This window comes from Mirounga leonina, unplaced genomic scaffold (assembly GCF_011800145.1).
Source record: "Mirounga leonina isolate KUSES-001 unplaced genomic scaffold, KU_Mleo_1.0 Mir_129, whole genome shotgun sequence".
Classification (NCBI taxonomy): domain Eukaryota; kingdom Metazoa; phylum Chordata; class Mammalia; order Carnivora; family Phocidae; genus Mirounga; species Mirounga leonina.
Window position 1 is genome coordinate 18782348 of NW_023270323.1, and position 22663 is coordinate 18805010.

At 38.7% G+C, this 22663-nt stretch overlaps 1 protein-coding gene across 1 annotated transcript in view; it reads right to left on the minus strand.

Moving 5' to 3' along the window:
- Window positions 1–22663, minus strand: part of FRAS1 (Fraser extracellular matrix complex subunit 1) — a 417216-nt gene that overhangs the window by 250445 nt on the left and 144108 nt on the right. Inside the window, exons 3-4 of the mRNA XM_035004710.1 lie at window positions 10164–10271; window positions 2309–2401 (exon numbers count right to left, since the gene is read on the minus strand). Of these exons, the coding sequence (XP_034860601.1) occupies window positions 2309–2401; window positions 10164–10271 (201 nt within the window). The remainder of the gene's footprint in view (window positions 1–2308; window positions 2402–10163; window positions 10272–22663) is intronic.

The window sequence follows — 22663 nt, forward strand, 5'->3', positions numbered from 1 at the left end:
TCACAGCAAACCCAGAAAAGTATTTAAACTATGCAAGAAAACAAATAAGATTAAGAAGGCTTTGGAAAGAATCTAGGGAAAGTGAAAAAAGTAAGAGAGGAAGGAAGGGCAGGAAGACAAGAAATGCGATCATTTTGACTTTAAGACTAAAATTAGATTTTTTGTCTTGACTTAAAAAAAAAATCATTCTTCTATCTCTATTTGAAGAAGTAGACCACTAGAGAATTTTTCCTTCAAAATATAGTTCCTGAAATTCAGCCTTTTTCTTACTTACACCAAGTACCAGAAATATAACATTTTCTGAGGAGTACATTTTGAAAGTTGCATATGGGAAACAGACACATGGTTATGTTCTTACACAGTTTAGAGCTTCCCATGTGATGTACTACAGCAGAATGGGGCGGGGGAGGTGGTGGGAAAAAGGAGGGCTTTCCAAACTCTTCCAGAAAAAGCTGGAGGCCAAGCAGATTTCATTTCTTAACTAATGCATCAGCAGACCTGTGGTCCTAGAACTACTCAGCTACATAGGTCATTGGTCAACGGCCAACATGCCATTAGAACAAGGACGTAGATAAGTTGGAGAAGGGATTTGCTCACTGTGTGAATCCTCCAGTCATCGATGTTTACTGAGCGCCTACTCTGGGAAACGTTCAGTGCTAAGTGATTGGTTAGGTGGGAGGCAAGGAAGATCACTACAAAGATGCAGAAAATACTGTCAATGTTCTCAAGCGTCTTAAGGCAAGATAAGAAGATTGCACATGTACACAAATAATAACACAAGAGGACAAATGATGAATGTCATTAGAGTGCAAAGATTTATCGAATTTGGATTTTCCATGTCCCTAGGATTCCACTTGCTTGAGATGTCTGATTGTCTCTTCACCTTATTTTGGATCCTATGTGTTCCTTCATCTGAGAGATGCAGCTTGGTGCTTCTGACTTTAAACCACATCCCTATTCAAGTCCTTATGACCTGGCATTACTTCTGTCACCAATGTGCTCTACAGCACTTCCCATTTCACAGGAGATCCTCTTCGGTGGCATGTGAAGTTCACACCACTCTTCATGACACAGACTGAATTGAGCAGCAAAGGGTGATATGTGGTCTGAAGACATTCCTAACATAGATTCTGCTTGGGTGTCTTTCAGCAACACATTGTGCAGAACTGAAAAAGTGGCTTCCTCAGGTAATTAGGAGACAGCGGCTCAAGGGAGATGATCCTGTCCTACAGGGAAAGTACGCTATGCTCACCAAGTTTTAGGGACACACACTGAATAGCAGCCTAGAGTGGGCATATCAAATCCTGCTAACTTGAATGGGCAGAGGCACTAACTTGGGGAGAGTTTTGTATCAGGTGGAAGATGAGGATTAAAGCAAAGAGCCTCTTTCCACCACATTTAACTTCATCTACTGCCTCAGGGTAACATTGAGGTATAAGCAAAGATGAACTGTATCCATTCCATTTTCATAGTTCCTGTTATAAACCTTGCAATGGTACTTTTAAATCAGTACTTAATGTCTTTAAATGAATCCTAAAGGATCTGGAATGAGAAAGTATAATCAAGGAACTTTAGGATCGATTTCTAAGACCGTGGTTCTAAATGGGGGTAGATGAACATTTGGCCTCTTAAGGGAAATTTGGCCAGGCCTACAGACATTTCTGGTTGTCAGGACTTAGGAGTGCTACCAGGATCTAGTGGGTAGAGATCAGGGATGTTCCTAAATATCCTACCATGCATAGGACAGCCCCCACAACAAAGCCTAACATGTCAATAGTGCTTAAGTGTAGAAACTCCACCCTAATGGAAAGAGCGCTGAATTAGGAGTAAGAAGGCCAGGGTTCTAGGCCAGGTTATACCATTTATTAGTAATACGACATTGGGTGAGTACCTTAAGCTCTTTTCAATTCAATGTTTTCATCTTCGATACAGGAGTAATAATAGTTGCTCTATTCACTCAGGGTTGTCTGTAACCATCAAATGAAAAAAAATGTATGTGGTACACACAGATAAGGTGGTTCCTGATTATTCAGCATCAGACTGCTTCAACATCAACATTCTCAAACTACTCTTTATACAGACACAAATTCAATCTACAAATATTTATGTAGGGCCTATGGAATAAGTAGACCTGTTTAAATCTTATTCAAGAAACCCAAATGCCCATGGAAAGTCAAATGAGCTTCAGATCCTCCATGGCCCAGACAAAGAAAAGAAAACCTCTCTTGCCAACACAAGTTCAGCACTCAGTTTTCCCTTGTCAATGATATACAGGCATAGAATCAACCATAGGTCAGAAAACACTTACCGCATAGATTTTCTTTTCATGATGGCAAGATCCGGGAGTCCTCAACACACACTCAGGGCAGCACTGGTTGGCAGCTATCTGAAGCACTTCTCCCTGAGCATTTAAAAACAGCTCAGTGTAAAACGGCAGCAGCAAACGCACTCACAAGGGCTCACTGGACCCCAAGTCATCTCAGATTCACTAAATTTCATGAGTCTCCTTGGGTGACAACAGACAGGATAAACCAAATAAACTGACAAAAAAGATTCTCTATGTCAAGATGAGCTTCTCTCAAAGTTAAAATGAACCCCCTTGTGAAAGTAATTTCCTTGAAAATTGTCTACACCTTTTCACATGTAATGAAGTGGAGAATTTTATTCACTAGCATTGCTCCATCTGAGTGCCACACAAGAAAAGAAGTTAGGGTAAAAGAAGGGCTGTATCTTCCCGAAAGGGGTTGTTTCCTTCTCTGAGAAGAGAAGACTTGGGATCAGGGGGTGGGGGGTGGGCTGGCCACAGAGCTGGCAGGTCTTCTAGCTATCCTATGTAGGCCTGATGCAGCCAGCATGGGGAAGCTCAAGTTCTGATGTTTGCTTTTACTGGACAGAGTAGCAAGGCACACGGGGCAGGGGGTACTGAAGGACAAAGCTAGGAGAGGAAACAGCATTGTTGTGGAGGTATCACGTGTACTGTGGGGAGCCGGGTAGAATTCCTGGGCTCCAATAAAGATCTACATTGTTTTTCAGGTCGTCTGTAATTCCAATAGTGTTTCCTATCAAGATGTGATACTATCAAGGGAATGGGCTACCACATGATACCCAGTATTTATTGGTAAGTTGTCAGGTTAACCAGCCATCCATTTGCCACTGTGAAGAATCCGTCTATCCAAGGGTTATTAAAACTGTGGAGCAAAGAGCATCTGTTTGTCTTTGGGGCCCAGTGATCCTCTGACTCATCTTGCTTCTCCCCTTAGGTATCTCAGCATTTCGACATGTCTTAAAGACGTGACAGAATGGGCAATGAGTGATTTTGACCAAAAATGGTTAGAGAGTCTGCATTAACCAGGGAATCATGGCTTGTCCACAGAATAAAAGTCTACAAAGAATTCATCCAGTAGAATGGAAAAAAAAAAAGTGTGTTTGTATCTGTGCGTGTGTGTGTGTGTATTAATGCTTCTTTGATATTTGGGGCTGCTTCCATTTAAAAAAAATTGTACCTACAAGGGAATTCTAATTTTATATAACTATATCCATAAAAGTAAGTGAGAAATGGGACTAAGATTTTACCACTGTTCATCCACTAAACAGATAAATACAATTTTACCTAGCAACAGTGATCACCAAATTCTTCCAATTTGTTTGATGAAAGACAAAACATACAATATGGGGTTTTATAAAATTCTTCATACTATGCAACATTAATGACTTTTCAGAAAAGTGCCCTCTGAACCCAAGAGGAAACTAGACTTCTTTACAGTGAAATGTAAAAACCACATTAGCCTCATTTGCATTAAGAATTTCACACAGAAAATGAGATCATCCAAGCTGTTTATATTCTAATGTGGAAGCAGGGAGAAAGGGAGAAAGGCAGGTAGAATGGAAGACTTCAAGAAATATTTTATGCCCCCAAATTAGTTTTGTTTTCTATAAAAACTGATTTTCAGATTTGGCCCTCAAAACTCATTTCGTAAATATAATATTCTTTATTTGTGAGTGGCAGTGGAAGGGTCCCCAACTTGAGTCTAACTATTGAACTTGTGGTAGAACATCAAAGAGGTGATTGGGACTAAAGGAAGAGCAAAGCATTTTGCATGTGGGAGCTTAGAGAAGGAGCCGGAGTTCTTGCTTTCTAACCATGTGACCTTGCATAGCCTTGTGAGCTGTGGGCTACCTGGAACACATAAGCCTAGGCCTATGGGGAACAGTGGGAAGTAACCATATGGGCAAGAGATAACAATGAAGATTGCTAAGCTTGCTAGGCAAGATTACTTGCCCAGGATCTAGAAAAACTAACAAAAATAATTATGAGGATCATTTGGTAATTATAGCTAACACTTAACTGGGTACTTAGAATAGCTAGGTACTCTTCTAAGCCTATACATGTATGTGCATATACATACACATATTTGTGTGTATGTATACATGTGTATATATATATAAATATGTGTGTATATATGTATTATCTATGCAGCTAATAATAGTATTTACCAAATTAAGTTGTGACATTATATTATGTGTAACCTAATTAGGCAAATACTATTATTAGCTGCATTGATGTCTGCAGCCGAAACCACACCATGTAATAAAGTGTTCCTTTGCATGGCATTGTCCTCTATACATATATATTCTCCATAAATCCTGAAGAGAGGATTGGTCCTCACAGGGCTGGGTTAAATAATCAAGGTTCTAAATACCTCTGTTCTGTTTTTCTCTGTCTCTGTCTCTGTCTCTCTCTCTGTTTCTGTTTAACTAGCTCTCTAGCTAGCTATTCTAGATAGATATAGGAAATGGATATAGAATCTATTATATATGGATAGGATGAATAGATAGATGATAAATGATGATTGATAGATAGATAGATAGATGATAGATAGAAATATGTTAGAATTGCCATTGACCATAGGTTATTTCCAGTCAATCCATGAGTAAAACAAATTGTAAAAGGGCTTTTAAACATCTTTAAAAGATGAGAGTAACAAAGTCATTAATTATAATAATAGGGTACAATGGTGATTCATTAACCTGTGCCAAAAACTAATGTAAGTATACCACAGCAGATCTGAATAACAATACATACTACTGAGAAACCCAAAGGAAAAATTAAAGGCAACATGGTAGAGTAGGAGTTACATTGGGTCATGAGCCAGGGACTAAGGTTTTGTCATGGCTGAGTCACTTACTAGCTCTGTGTTTCTGAGCAAGTGACTAAACCCCTAAAAGTCTGTTTCTTTGTCTATAAAATTTGAAAGTCTGTCTAAATGAATTCCAGAGGCCTCTAGTAGTTTTAACATTCTATGATCTGTTTCATTACTTAAAATAAAGAACCCAAGTGTTCTGTGATCCACTTACAGATCTTGGAGTTAGAAGTTTCTTATGGTTGGATCATCTGGTACAACCCTCTCATTTTACCCCTAAGGAGCCTCCTTAGAGTTCACAGTCTACGATTATGGCATTCTTATTACTATCACTCACCAATTTGCTGATCACTCCTTCATAGTCACTCACTAAAGATTTGGCCCCTGGGTCTCAGTTTCTTTTCTACACTATGTCTAGACATCATTCTAGACAACTTCAATGTCCATGAAAGTGACATTCTATCCTTGTACATTCTGAACCACCTCAATTCATACAATCTTTCTCTCCACTTCACTTAAATTCCGCATGGTCATGGTCAACCCTGGGACCTACCTATACTCCAAATTATTCTATACTAGAAATCTTCAACTCTCTGAATCTGAACCTTCTGGCCTTTAGTTCTCTCTAATCCTCACTCCTCCTCATATCACATCCTTCAGGAAGCTCCTTGAACACTTTTTTCCCTTGTAGTCATTCAGCCAGCTGGTCTCATATTCCTATTCATGTTAGCCTTAATGCTCAATACTTCCTGTATATCTATTCTTTCTTGCCATTAATATGGCAAAATCCCAATCCTGGATCTATTCCACAATTTGTCTTTTCTTCCCTTATACTTGGCTAGGAAACATTGCTTAGAAAATCATCCCATCATGTAGCTTGGTACCCTCACAGGTTCCTGATCTCCTGCTTCCATGGGTCCTTAACACCATTCACAAATGCTTTCCCTTAACCTTGGTCATTTCCCTTTCTCCCCTCAGTGACTGCTCCTAACATTCACTCTCTTTCAGTTCCCAACTGAACCTCAAAGTCTTCACAAAGTAAGATTAGATCTCTTTAGATATGAACTACTTCAGTATCCTGTCCCTTTTCTTACTTACAAATTTAACTATTTCTGTATCTACCCATGGCTCTTTCTCTCCACTTTTAGAAAAAGAGGATCCAAGCTCTGGATCTCACATGCTCTGGTCCCTAAAAACCACTCCTTCTAATTTATTCATTCTGTCTCTGTCTGTCCTCCCTACTCCACCTCCCATATCCTCAGTTTCTCTCTCTCTTCTAGGTCATCCTCCTTTTCCTCCTAGCATGATCATGTTTCTTTTATGCTAATATATAAAAAAAACCCTCCCTTCTCTTATTTGGTCATTCTGCAAATATTGACTAAGCGTCATACACTGTGCTGTTTGATGGGCTGCAATAGTGAAGAAGACAAGGTTTTTGCTCTCAAGAAGCTAAGAGTCTGGAGGAGGAAGCAGACAAATAAATAGGCATTTGCAGTCTGGTCAAAGGCTATAATAAGGGTAAGCACAAAGCACCGTGGCAACACATAGGAGGGTTCAATGGTTGGGGATAGGAGGTTCAAAGAAACTTTACAGATGTACTGATGTCTGCCTAATGCCCCATTTCTCTCCTATTCTCAGCAGAGCTCCCTGAAAGAGTAGCCTTTATTTGGCTTCCTGTCCCCACTTTCCATTCATTCCTCAAACCTCTACAATACAGATTGCTCTCCCACCACTCCACTGACACCAACTTCAGGGTGGCCTGTGATCAACACTGTTGATACAAACTCCTTCTGGAAACTCTCTACTCTCCTGGCTACCATAATATCTCTCTCTTCTCTGATCACTTCTTACCTCTTACCTCTCTGACCATGCCTCTTCAATTTTCCTAAGTTCCCTCTCTTATGTTCACCTCCTTGTAAATGACTATGTTCCCCAAATTGCATCCTTGATCTAATACTCTTTCTTCACAAAAGCTCTTTAGATGACTTCATTAATTCTAAAGGTTTATGCTACTGACTGTATGTTAATAATACTCATATAATATTTCCTACCTTGTTTTCTCCTCTGAGCTTTAGATTCATATATTGGCTGCCTTTTCGACATGCCCACCTGGCTCCTCCATGGACACTTCACATGTAATGTTCCCTAAAGTGTAATCATCATGTTCTTCCCAGATGGAATGCTTTTCCTCATTATCCTATATTTCCAATATCAGTTGGTAGCTCAGATAACCAACGAGTCATCAAACCATAAACTTGGGAATCATCTTTCCCTTTCCTTTCCCTCACCCTCCTAACTTCATATGTTTCTGCTGATTTATCCCCTAAGTGTTCGTTAGCCTGCCCTTTCCTCTTGAGCCCTATGCTACTGGTGCTCTGATTTAGGTGCTCCTCCCCACATCTGGATTATTCTCACAAACTCTAAATTGATCCCTGCATTTCTAATATTATGCATTATCTTAGAAAAACCAAAGAGATCTTTCTAAAAGAAAAGCTGACCATTCTACCCATATGCCTGAAATCTTCATTAGTGTTCTATCATCTTCAAAATAAAATTCCAAGCTCCATAGTACAGCATAGTACAAGGCTTTCCATACCTTGAACTTACCAACCGTCTAGGCTTATCTCTCATTCATTCATTCAATTCGTCAAAAAAAAAAATTTACTGAGTACCTACCATGCTCAGGTGCTATATACAGTGAATAAAAGAGACAGTAAACAAGAAATATCAGTAAAATATATAGTATGTCTGATATTAGTCTCAAGAAGAAAAATAAAGCATGGAGGAGGGATAGGAAATGTGTGGTGGGGCAGGGATTTACAATTTTAAATAGAATGGTGTTTGGGCAAGATTTAAAGGAAGTAAAGGATCAAGCCACGTATATCATCTGTACTGGAGAAAAAACAATTTCAGTGGGAAAAGCAGGGTGCAAAGGCCATAATGGCAGAAATGTGTCCAGCATCTCCAGGGAACACCAAGCAGACTTGGTGTCTGAAGCAGAATGAGCAAGGGAAAGAACAGTAGATTAATTACAGGGGGTACAATAGTACTTTAAGAGGACATTGTGAGCAATTACTCTGAGTGAGAAGGCATTGGAAGCCATTGGAGGAGTTTAAGGAGAGAACCAACATGATTGGACTTAAATTTTAATAGGATCACCCTGACTGCTATATCAAGATTACAATGAAAAAGGCAAGTACAGAAACAGTAAAACAAGTTAAAAGGCTACAGTGAGAATATAGACAAAAAATGATAATAGGTGTGACAAGACTTAAAAGCAGGGAGATTGCATTTGGGACTTAAGATTTTATGAAGGAAGAGCTGGGTGTTTGCTAATGCACTGGACGTGGGATGTGGGAGAGAGTTGGGGGTCAAGGATGATGCTAAGCATTCTGGCCTGAGCAACTGGGAGAAAGGAGTTGCCATTTACTGGGATGAGAAAAAGTAGAAAAACAAATGAGGAAGGGACAACGTCATGTTTGGTATAGAACAAGGGTCAGAAACTTACTTTCTGTAAAGGGCAAGATAATAAATATTTTAGCCTTTGGGGGCCACATTTGGTCTACATCACAATTATGCAACTTTGTCCTTGTAATGTAAAAGCAGCCACAGACAACACATAAACAAATGAGTATGGCTGTGTTTCAAGAAAACTTTATTTATGGACACTAAAATTTAATTTCACACAATTTTTATATCAGGAAATATTGTTCTGTCTTTTTCTAACCCTTTAAAAACAGAAAAACTATTCTTTGTTCATAGGCCATACAAAAACAAGTGGCAGGCCAGATCTAGTCTGCTGACCTCTGGTGTAGAACACATTTAGTTTCCAGCAACACAATCGATATCTTTCTAACACTTAATGCAAGGCTTCTTATTCTTACATGATACCACAGTTATTCACATGAAGTGGAGGAGGGTATGTCTTCACGGCCCTTATATGAGCAACTCAGATTCTGACATGAATTACTCAGCAAGCTAAGTAGAGATCTTTTAGGATTATTTGCTCCATAAAATAGGAAGCCCCACAATATACAACAAAATATTATTAAATTTACCAACATTGGATGTACACACAGCTTCTGAGAAATATACCCATGAAGAAATGGAGGGCTACACTGAAAGGTATACAGAAACTTCTTCACTCCAATGCTAAAAACAAACAGAAACTTATTAGCACTAGATGGCATAAAGCCTCAAGATTATTATGGGGGGAGGGAGAAAACTAGAAAAATAAACTGTGCTTGTGAAATTGACCAAATGCTTTTTAAAGAAAATAATTTAGTCTTCTCCAGAAAGTTTCAAATGTTCAAATTTGAAGCTTAAGCTGTTTTTTTTTTTAATAGATTCACTTTAAAAAGAAAAGAGTCAGCAACTGGAAAAAATATTCTAACAGAATTAGATGTATAGTCAGAAAAAAACTGAAAATTTTCAACAAAGGGGAAAGGAAGAAATATCCATCATATACTTGGTCCACCAGGAGCTTTCTGGAGTCAAAGCCTCTCCCATGTTCTGAGGGAGCTCAATGGCAGGGCAATAATACAGTCAGTGGCAGAACAAATAACGGTTTTAGAAAATTATCTTTAAGAAGTCAACACTGACTTTCAATCCATTCAATGGCTTGTAAATGTCGTGGTGCATATCAGTCGCTTTAGCATCTGTCAGCCCCGGGGAAACCTCTGGGCAGTAGTTTATTAACTGCATAATCGTGGGTAAATTGCTTGAAATCTCCAGGCTTCATTTCCTCATCTGTAAAGTGGGGAGCAAGATACCTACACCCCATAATATTAAGTGGGGTAACATTTATAAACCTTTAACTGAGCACCCGGTCCAGAGTAAATTCTCAATAAACAGAAATTAAGATACTCTTAAATGTTATATGTTAAAATTCTCTCCTGCATTTCATAAGGCTTCCAATTAGAGACTGGGATAAATGTCAGAACCAGATGACTAAAAAGATGCAAAAACCCTAACCTGCTCTGACTTTACCAGTACATTTAGGATATAATTAGGATGCTATACCTTCTCAAAGGCACACTGAGGGTTTCTGCAAACAGCAGGTTTGCAGATAACGATGTTGCCATGGCAACGGCAGTTCTGGCATGAATCAGGCTTCCAAGTTGTGGCATCCTGCAAGGAAGCATAAGCTCTGAGTTAAAAACTGATCAGTCAAGGTAGGAGCCCAGAGAAGCAGCACCATCGACAGCCCCACAGTCTGAACAATTAAAAGGCAAAGGAAAGTCACAGGTACACACAGTGCTTGCTGGGCACTGATTAAACCCCGAGAGGCAATAAAAGCTGTATAATCCATTTCACCACAGTCAGCCCACGTAGCCAAAAACAAGGGCACCACAGCAGAGAGCTGTCAATACCCAGAGTAAAAACCATTGATTGGCCTGAAACCTCAGGAGGACAAGCTGCTCCCTGACTTGAAGTTTCTCTTTGCTGTTAAGTAACAGAAACCATTGGAGCATGTTTAAAGGAAAATGACACTTGCACTAGCAGTAACCAGCATCCTAAAAGCAGCATTTACCACTAGTTAATATCAACACCTTAGACTTCCCTTTATAGCTCTTGCATACTGCCTACTGTAATGCTCATAGAAACAAAGACTTGAGTAAGAATTTCAATATTTTTAAGGTGGATCAACCAACTTATTGAGTGGCTGTGATCTGTCCAGCTGTATGCTAAACATATTGGGGTACAAACGAAGTGTGCATATGAGCACTATCCTTCCGACTCTCAAACATTATTATGGATCATGAACATGAGGGCCTTTGACTTGAACTGGGATGAACTGGAATTTCCCCACAAAAAAGCAGAAACCAAGTGTGACAGTTAATGTTGTCAACTTGTCTAGGCTATGGGTCCTGGCTGTTTGGTCAAACATCCGCCTATACATTGCTGTGAAGATAGTCTGTAGATGTAATTAACATTTACAATCAGTTGATTAAAGTAAAGGAGATTACACTGGATGACATGATGAGCCTCATCCAATCAGTTGAAGGTCTTTAAAGCAAAAATTGAGGTTTCTTGGAGAGAAAGGAATTCAGCCTCAAGGCTATTACATTCTGCCTGAATTCCCAGGCTACCAGCCTGCCCTACAAATTTCAAAATTTCAGACTTGCAAGTGCAACTTTAACTTTTGCCTAAATTTCCAGCCTGCTGGCCTGCCTTACAGATTTTGGACTTGCCAGTCCCCACAACTGCATGAGCCAATCCCTTAAAATAAATCTCTTTATATATATATATATATATATACACACACACACACACACACGCACGCATATATACAAAGATACCCATATGTCTCCTTTTGGTTCTGTTTCTCTGGAGGACCATGTCTGACATACCAACACTAGTACAGACTAACATGGATGTGCACAACATTCCCAAGCACAAATGGAGACATCCTTTCAGACCGAGAAATGTTAAATGTATAACCTCTTAGGGAAGGTGCTTCAAACCCAAAGTCGCTTGAGAAACACAAAATATATCTAAGGTGAGATTACATTCCCAGTGGCTAATTCACAAAAACTCTGAGTCAAAGCAAATGAGTACTAGGAATACCTCTGAATTTCCTTCTTTCTTTCTTTTATTGTTATAGCACATTCCTCTGAAATTGGCAATAGTGTGTGTGCCATCTACAGTCTCCTCTTAAGCGAAAGAGCGATGACAAGTAGGTGAAGAAAAACAAATTTCACTCCCAAGCATGGGGTAATATATGTTCCCTGCTGATTTCAAGAACACAATATCAGTTTCAGGATACAGATTAAATAAAAATGACAACTTCATGAAGCCAGCAGCTACCATTTATTATTATCTTCGGCTGACCGCTGCGTGACTCTTGGAGCAGGAAGCACTGATAGGGGAGGCATTTGTGGTACTAGAGGAGAGTGGCCTAGTTGGCTTTCCTGAACTCTGCCATCCTTCTAGAGGGCTGGGCCCAGCAGAGAGGGAAGTAACTGCACATCAATTCTCTGCAAGGCACTTACATGCACAACTCTACAGAGCTGCACTAATTATGACTATTCCCATTTTACAGATGAAGAAACAAGATGTGGGAGGTTGAGCAATCTGCTCAAGTATACAAAGCCTCTAAGAGACCTGAATAGTCAGGCTCTGGAGCCAGGCTGCCTGGGCTTGAATCCTGGTGTCACCATTCAGAATGGTGAGTCCATTATCAAGTTAAGGTACCTGTGCCCTGGGTTTCTCACCTGTAAAGTAGGGATATGATAAAGTACTTAACTCATAGGCTTGTTGAAAGGATCAAATGAGATGATGTGTTTAAAGAGATCTGAATGGTGCCTGGAACTTACTAAGAGCTAATTAAGCGTAATTTATTTTTAATCCAAATGCTTTCTAAGATGTCACAGTCATTTAGCAAGCATCTCCTAAACATTTCCTTTTCTCAGAATGAAAAGAGTTCCATAAGTACCTGACTTCCTCATCTTCCCACTCCAGCCTACACACGTAAAACAGAGTGGAATTACTAGTTCATTAGGACCCTAGCACTGAAAGGATTTACGACGTTGCAGCAGGGAAGAATGAATCCACAGATTGCATTGTCAACACACCTGAGTAATTGGAAGCTCTGTCTCACTGAGCTGACATAACCAGGCCACCATGTCTCCCTTTCACTTGGACACAGGATGGCCATACCAGCTTCACACACTCACTATGGCTCTCAGCACAGTCACCTTCACTCTCTCCAGGTGTGGCATTCTTACACCAGGGGTCAACTTCTCCACATACCAATTTTTGTCTTAGTGACCCCAGACTCCAAAACAGTCCATGATATTTGTTAGGAGCTTTCAATCACTGGACTTGGCTTACTGAACTCTAAACAGGATCTTCTAAAAACACGGAATCATATTTTACTTTCACTCATAGCAGCATAATTTTTCTTTATGTTAATTCAAAGTTAGGTTTATCTGGGCCCAAGAGGCCCTCCTGAATTTGTTTACATATTTGTCTTCCACCAGACCATGACTCTTTAAAGAAGGAGGTCTCGTTTTATTCCTCTCTATGTATCCCCTTCATCGAGCATGGTTCCTGAGTGTTGGCTGAATTAATGAACAACCCTGAGAGACTGCTAACCCTCAAGAAAATATCCATCCAATGAGGAATTCTTAATCTCAGGAGAAACAAACTGAGGGTGCTGGAGTGGTGGGGGTGGGAGGGATGGGGTGGCTGGGTGATAGACATTGGGAGGGTATGTGCTGTGGTGAGCGCTGTGAATTGTGTAAGACTGTTGAATCACAGACCTGTACCTCTGAAACAAATAACACATTATATGTTAAAAAAAAAACAAAAACAGAAGAAGATAGTAGGAAGGGAAAAATGAAGGGGGGAGCAATTCAGAGGGGAGACGAACCATGAGAGACTATGGACTCTGAGAAACAAACTGAGGGTTCTAGAGGGTAGGGGGTGGGGGGATGGGTTAGCCTGGTGATGGGTATTAAAGAGGGCATGTACTGAATGGAGCACAGGGTGTTATACGCAAACAATGAATCATGGAACACTACATCTAAAACTAATGATGTAATGTATGGGGATTAACATAATAAAAGAAAAAAAATATCCATCCAGGCAAAATGAGATATCCCAGTTAGGATGCAAGATCTTGATAAAAACAATGTCTAAGTGACAGCACTACAAAATCTCCATAATGTTGAAGGTTATTACTTCACTGGAATCAAACTGTGTTTGAAAAAAATTCTTCAACTGGCCATCGGACTTGTCAAAAACTTCCTTATATTGATGTCCTTATAGAGTAAGTAATTTATGGCTAATTTTAAATAAAATGAGCCCTTTACCAAGGCCTGGATAGATGGCCATATATTTTTCAGGTCTAAAACTTTACGAATCAATTTCTATGATTCCATAAAATTGCTTTATGAAGGTGGGGCTACTAGAGTTCCTCAATAGCTAAAACTTTGGATAAAGCCATAAAGTCGAAAGAAATAACATTGTAAAGTAAGTTTTACAGATCTTCCATGTTACTATTGCAATTCTGTTGCTTTACAATCCTCTCTTCCAATCTAATACACTTTGCAAAAGAAAGTCTTAAAATAGTTTTTCCCTAGAATATAGATTAAAGGATTAGATTATGACAAACCTAAAAAGCAATCAAAATATGATCTGTTAATACAGCTTTTAATATTTTTGATAATATGTGTGAATCAAATGTTCTTGCAGGTAATATAGTGCCTCCATCTCCAAATATCTTAAAGTAATAGCCAAGTAATTCAAGGAAAAAAACCTTATTTCACTTGGTTAAGTATTTATTGAACATTTGATTAGTGTTAAAAATAAACAATGATTATATCCCTCACTCAAATTTCTGGGGGGAAATTATTTACAGTATTCTATAAGAGCAGTATCAACTCTGTCAACATAAATTTTCTTCAATTTGAATGGTATAATAACCCTACTTCAATTATTGATTCCTCTCATTTTAAATTCTCTTGGTTTCTTACAACAAAAATGAGAAAAAAGAAATAAAGCTCACCCAAAACTGTGCTTCCAAGTTACAAAATAATATGCAGAATATAATGCCATTTTTATAATAAAAACATATTTATGTACATGGACACAAAGTATTGAATTACATAAACCAGTAAGTGAAAGATGGTCATTCCTGGGTATGGATTGTAGGTAATTTTTTTTTGTTTTTTCCTTTATCCTTATCCACAGTTTCTATTTTTTTCAATAACAAAAATGTAACTTCATAATTTCTTATAGCATATTAAAATTTTCTAGAAAAGCTGGACCAGTATAATCGGCATGTGTATTTATTCATTTGCTCAATGAAACATATTTCTTTAAGTGAAGTGTTTTCACAAAAATCTCAGCTTCTCAAAGCCATCTTTAGGTGACTCAGTGCTGAGATACGGAGCTGATGAGAACCTTCCAGGTAGGGAGATGCAGGCTAGGACCCCTGGCTTCCCTGGATATGGCAACAGCTGTGGGCAGCTTGGGCATCAGGTCCCTGTGCACTTGTATCCTGGAAGACAGCACAACACTCTCCTTTTTTGAGTTTGTTTTCCTAATTCTGATGGATCTTCTTGGCATCAAGAATTACTGATTCTTCTGTCCTTATGTTAAGCTTTGGTTGACCCCAAGCTTCCTTGAGTCAAATGGGAGGACCCAGCTGAAGACTGTGTGATCACAGATCAGTTTGGGGATCAGTTTGGGGCTGACAAATGAGAGCTGTTGGAAGCACCTTCAAGAAGAGGGTGTTAGAAGTCTCTTTAAGCACCATCTGGGGAACATAACTTGTAATTTAGAGCAAGCCAGGCTCTGAAGTGGGGGTCCAGAATGCAGATGGGCTTCAGGATAGGATTGTCATAGCTTGATGGCATCTGGTCATGCTTCTCTACTGCTTAAAAAGTCCAAGTGACAACTTATTTCTCTCTCTAACTTCATTTTCTACCCTTTCCCACAAACCTTTTTTACCTGGCCCTAGCTATACTGGTTTTCTTTGCTGTTCCTGGAACTACCAAGTATGTTCCCAGCTCAGGGCCTTAAAATGTGCCATTCTCTCTGTTTGGGGTGCTCTTCCCCCAAACATCACCATGGCTTATTCTTTCATTTCATTCAAGCGGCTGTTCAAACACCACCTCTTCAGACAGTATTTTGCATCTATCTATTCCTTTACATGGTTTTCTTCCTAGGAGTCACCACTTAACATTATATTATACCATTGTTTACGAATGGTCTTTCTCTTTCCCATTAGAACATAGCCCTAAGGGCACCCGGGTGGCTCAGTCGCGTCTGCCTTTGGCTCTGGTCATGATCCCGGGGTCCTGGGATCAAGCCCCACATCAGGCTCCCTGCTCAGCTGGAAGTCTGCTTCTCCCTTTCCCACCCCACCCCCCCAGCTTGTGTTCCCTCTCTCACTGTGTCTCTCTATCAAATAAATAAAATCTTCAAAAAAAAAAAAAAACATAGCCCTATAAGAGCAGGAATTTTGTTTTGTTCACTGCTGTGTCCCTAATGTCTAGAATTTGCACATACTAGGTGAAACTTATGTGACCTTTAAAAATAGAGCTACCATACAACCCAGCAATTGCACTACTGGGTATTTACCCCAAAGATACAAATGTAGGGATCTGAAGGGGTACGTGCACCCTGATGTTTATAGCAGCAATGTCCACAATAGCCAAACAATGGAAAGAGCCAAGATGTCCATCAACAGATGAATGGATAAAGAAGATGTGGTATATATATACAATGCAATATTATGCAGCCATCAAAAGGAATGAAATCTTGCCATTTGCAACGACGTGGATGTAACTGGAGGGTATTATGCTGAGCAAAACAAGTCAATCAGAGAAAGACATGTATCATATGATCTCACTGATATGAGGAATTCTTAATCTCAAGAAACAAACTGAGGGTTGCTGGAGTGGTGGGGTGGGAAGGATGGGGTGATAGACATTGGGAAGGGTATGTGCTATGGTGAGCGCTGTGAACTGTGTAAGACTGTTGAATCACCTGTACCTCTGAAACAAATAATATATTATATGTTAAAAAAAAAAAGAAGAAGATAGCAGGAAGGGGAAAATGAAAGTGGGGAAATCGGAGGGGGAGACGAACCATCAGAGACTATAGACTCTGAGAAACAAACTGAGGCACGTACTGAATGGAGCACTGGGTGTTATACGCAAACAATGAATCGAACACTACATCAAAAACTAATGATGTAATGTATGGTGATTAACATAACATAATAAAATTTAAAAAATAATAATAAAATAAAAGAATAAAAAAATATATAAGGTACAAGAACAACAACAACAAAAAAATGCTGTGTCTCTTTTCCTGCTGACCATAGGTAAATAGAATCTGGGCTTTGGAGTTACACTAGCATGGGGGAAGTGGAGTTAAATCAAACTACCTACCAAATATGTAGCAGTGAGCCATTTATTTAAACTTCTTGAGTTATTCCTAAACCTTCATGCACCGAGTAAGATTTTTAAAAATTAATTGTGTTCCCTACTTGTCCTTCAAAGCAAGAAAGGGCCACAATATTCAACTGGGTCTCATATCTTCATTTCTGGAGGTTTATTTTTCTGACAAGTCTGGTCTTCAGAAAAGATAATCTATAAAAAAGGGTTCTTTGACCCAGCTCCAGTTCAGGCATGGAAATAATGTTCTTGTTTGTCAAAGAACCATAAAGAAACAAATCAATAACTTTCATAAGGTTATTTTAGAGTTCAATTCTTTTCCCCACGTGCCCTTCCTCAGACAGCTTAGATAAACAATACCTTTTTCATTCAGTCTCATTGTAAAGTTCACATAAAGCTCCTCATCCGGCCCCAAATAAAAAAGAGCAGAGGATATTTATTGTTAAGAAAAGACAGGAGTCCTTATATTTACATTAAATTCTCTCCTTTCAGGAGGGGCAAATACAAGTTAATGCCAAATAAGAGAGAAAATGGCAGACCACTTCCTGTTTGAGACCAATTTCAAAAGCTTGCTCCATATAAGGCCCCCTCATGGAATTTCTTGTTTTCCACACCAAAGACCTAAGTAGTTTCCCACTTCAGCATCCTGGAGTGACTAGCCTGTACCTGATCTCCCCGTCCTGCTGTCTTAAAATGATAAACCCGAAGGCACCAGCTATTAGAATATCAGCTTGGATACAGAAACAACAGCATGAATCACAGATGAAAAGATAGCTGCTACATATAACTGAAAATGTCTTTGTTCAGCTGGCTGACAAGAGACGCTGAAAGCAAGGCAAGTTAACATCTAGTTCTTGTACATGTGTCTCCTTAGGATGGTGTGGTAGCACAGTGGGGGCAGGGAAGGAAAGGGACCAAGCTCCTGCCACATGCCAGTACTTCTGCAGGTCCCCCATATACATGCCAGCCCACTGCTCCTCCCAGCATCTTGGGAACAAAGCTTTATTTTATAAATGCATTCATGAAAGCATTTATTTTATAAATGAAGGAATAAGGTGTAGAAAGACTAAAGGAGTAAGGTGTGGAAGACTGAAGGAATTGTCTAGAGCACATCTAGTAATGAGAAGATCTGAATTCAAACCCATCCTTTCCTTCCATGCCACACTATTGTCATATGATATCTGTAACAATGAATGCCTTCTATTGTACAGCAGTTTTACCAGGTCAAATCACGTTCCACTCTCTCACTTTACAAGCCAAGATGAGGCACGTGAGGGCAGTACTGCAAATTTCAGAGGAAAGGACTGTGAGGTTAAGTGACTTACCTGCCTAAAATGTTCCCCATGCCTGCAAAGCACACTCCTACCTCCTCCATTTTTGAGGGGGGAGGGGCAGAGGGAGAGAGAAAATTTTAAGCAGGTTCCATGCCCAGCATCGAGCCAACACTGGGCTCAATCTCACAACCCTGAGATCATGACCTGAGCCAAAATCAAGGGTTGGACACTTAACCGACTGAGCCACCAGGCGCCCTATACATGCTTACCCCTTTTAATCTAATTTCCACATGTACTCCAGGTCTCAGTTGAAATACCACTTCCTCAAGGAGGACCTCTTTACCTCCTTGACTAAGTCAGTATTTCCCTGCCTCATGTTCCCAAAGCTCTCCCACTTCCACAATATCAGACTTCTCCCCCCGAGTTCTATTTTTCACAAAAAAGAAAAAGGAGAAAAACGGCACCTTCTGGATTCCAGACTCTTTGGCACATTCAGATCTTTTATATTTCTTCCTAAAATATTCTGAGATAGATATCATCACCTCTCCTTTACAGATGACGAAACTAAGGTTCACAGAGGTTAGGTAATATTACCAAAGCTTATAAGTGATAGTATCTATATTTGAACCAGTGTCCCTTTGATTCTGAAGCTTTTGTTTTTCCAACCAACCTACTTCTGTACCCACAGCCCTGGTCTATGAACACAAGGTCATATATCACACTAACTCAAGTAGCAATACCAATATGGTGGAGTGGGTAAACTTGGGTTCAAATACCAATTCAATTGCTCCCTAACTGTGGGATCTTGAACAAATCTCTTAGCTTTTCTTGAGTGTCCACTTCCTAACATATAAACTATGGATAAGATAGAACTCAACAGAGTGATAATAAAGATGAAATAAATTAATATACTTATTAGCACAGTGACTGGTACATAGGAAGCACTCAATAAATGTTAGTTATGAGTTTGGTCACTTGCCACAACCTTAACCAGTTGATCATGGTATTTTCTGTGACAGAGGGAGTAGCTGTTGCATTTAGAGCTTTAGAAAATCCCTCCTGGAATCTCCAGTTTCCAAGATAAGGGAGAGTTAACTTTCCCACAGCTTAAATGTTTACAAACTATTCCACTAGAGAGTGCTGTGGAAACTATACTCCTAGAAAAGTAAATAAAAAACAAAAAAAACAAACAAAAAAGAATCTCTTCAAAATGTAGAATAAAATTAAATGCCCAGTGAATGTGCTTCATATTCCAAATTCTGAGGCAATGGAAACACAGGCTTAGCTCTGTAACTCTTCTATTTTTTATACCCAGCTTTCCATTCATTCTAACACAATCCTGTTATAGTGAAAGGACAAGCTTAAGAGCACCCCTATGACAAAATAACCCTCATAAATTTCTAGAGATGTTACCCACAGAAAAAAAGTTCTATAATGAATAAAAAGTCTGACTCATATTTCCACTTTAAATAAGTCAGATACTAGGGAGACCCTGGTATAGCTTAAGTTTGTAATTACATTTTTTCCTCTAAAAATTCTGCTCTCAAAGACTTCATTTCATATTCCTAAGGCAAATGAAGAAAACAAATAAACATTCAAAATGTTTGCACAGGAAATTAAATTATTGTTATACCATTATCTCTCACATTATAGTATTTATTTTCTTGTCTTCCTCCCCAATGGATCATTATCATTCTTTTATAATTAGTTTATTTGCCACCCTCCTTTCCCAAGAGTAGAAGACTATTTCTTTATATATAAGTACCCTCGCATTCCCATAGTGATTAAAACATAGCAGGCACTTACAATGTTTTTGACTGAGGGATGGATGGATATTCCCAAATTTAGACAATCACTAGCTATTTTGTGATGTAATTGCTGAAAAGCCAAATATACAGACAACAGCACTTCACTCCCCATGCTGTCCAATAAGTCTTGCACCTGCACTGGCCATTTTCAATATGTACTGAGATCCTGCCTTCTAGACTTAAGTCTCAGTCAAGACTTTTGTTCTGAAAGGGCCCTTCTATTTCTGATGGAATTCCAGGCTCACCTGCCTGATGCTATCATGTTCAGCATGCCAACACTGTACATATCATTTGACGTTCTACTGCATGTCCTTAATCCCTAACTTTTTTTTTTCCTGTAGCCAGGCTCTTGGCAGTTGGCCTAGTTAAATTGGCCATCCAGTAAATGGTTGAGAGCTGTTCTGACATTCACATTCAACCAGGTAAAACCACATCCTAAAATGTCTGTTTTCAGGCCTGGCCAAGGCCCTGAGTCAAAGACTTCATTACAGGCAAAGAAACGTCACTATTTAATGTAAAGCAGGCTCCTAAGCAGGGGCTATGCCACCCTAAGAAGCATTTGAGAATTTGTTCTGAAGACTGAAGGTTGGGGTACTACTGGCATTTAATGGACAGGGATCATAAATTCTAGATTTCATGTCATGCAAGACACAAAGAAAAACTGACCCACTTCCACATGACATTCTAATGTCCTACCAAACATCCATGTTAGTGAAAAATCTGTTTATAATTATCTGATTATTTATCCTAACTCTGTTTTACATATAAACACAAAGAACTTATTGACTGGTAATAATACACACTGAATTATCCAGAAATTTAACTATCATGTAACTCAAAGAAAGACTGTACTTTTTTGTTTAGAACTTTATGAGAATAACAGAGGACAAAAAAATATATGGAAATTTAAAAATAACTATGAATATTTTATCAGTATCTCCAATCAAAATTAATTTGAAATTCTAGAACAGAAAAATACAAACAAATGAGATTAATTTTGTTTTTAACTGCATACTGGACATAGCTCAAAAGAATATTGGTAAGTAAGAAGACAGTTCAATAGAAAATATCCAAACTGAAGGACAAAAAACAAAAAGTACAGAAAACAGAAAAGAGCATGGGAGACACATGAAACATGTAAGTTTTAACATATGGGCAATTGAGGAACACATGCAGAAAATTGGCAGAAATAAATTTTTGAAAAAATAACAGCCAAGAACTTTCCAGGACAGAAGAAACACTTTAAGCCATAGATTCAAGAAGTAATAAGACTATCAAGCAGAATAAATATAAAGAAAATAATACCTAAGCATATTGGAGTAAGACTATTGAAAACTAACAGTAAAGAATAAAATCTCTTTTTCCTTTCTCTATTCCTCCCCACCCCCCAGCCCCTAGAAACCACTTTCTACTCTCTGCTTATATGAGTTTAACTTTTTTTTTTTTAGATTCCACCCATAAGTGATACCATGTTGTGTTTGTCTTTCTCAGTCTGGTTTATTTCACTTAGCATGATGCCCTCCAAGTTCATCTATATTGTCACAAATGATAGGATTTCCTTCTTTTTAAAGGTTGAATAATATTCCTGTGTGTATGTACACCACATTTTCTTTATTCATCCACTGACAGTCACTTAAGTTGTTTCCATACAGAAAAATCTTCAAATCTATAGAGGGGTGGAGAATTATCTTCAAAGAAAAACAATAAATCTGATAGCCAACCTCTCTAAAAAAATGATGGAAGTCAGAAAACAAATCTTTAAAGTGATTATTGAAAACAATCACTAAGTTAGAATTCTATACCCAGCAAAAATAGCCTTCAAAAGATAAAAGTAAAATGAAGATATTTTAAATTAATAAAACTTACAAGAATCTGTCACCCACAGACCTGAACATAAAAAAAAAAAAAGTAAAGGAAGTTCTTCAGGCAAAAAGAAAATGATTAGAGATGGAAACACAGTAATGTAGGAAGGAATTGACAGTAATGGAAAGGGCAAATGTGTGGGTAAATCTAAAAAATAATTGTACAGGGCGCCTGAGTGGCTCAGTTGGTTAAGCGACTGCCTTCGGCTCAGGTCATGATCCTGGAGTCCCGGGATCAAGTTCCGCATCGGGCTCCCTGCTCGGCAGGGAGCCTGCTTCTGCCTCTGACCCTCCCCCCTCTCATGTGCTCTCTCTCTCTCTCATTCTCTCTGTCTCAAATAAATAAATAAATAAATAAAAATAATAATTGTACAAAACAAAAATAATAACATTTTGTGGGATTTAAAATATATGTAGACATAAACTGCATAACAATAACACATAAGACAGCAAAGGGTTAAATAAAAATCAAGTGTTTCAAGGTCCTAGTCCTAGTTGGGAAGAGATAAAATAATTACTACATGTTGTAATCTCTAGGATTATCACTAAACGAAATAGTAAAAGCATGTATAACTAACAAGCTAAAAGATGGGGAAATGAATTTTGGATTGATTCAAAAGAAGAAAAGAGAAAAAAAGAAACATAGAACAGTAGAACAAACAG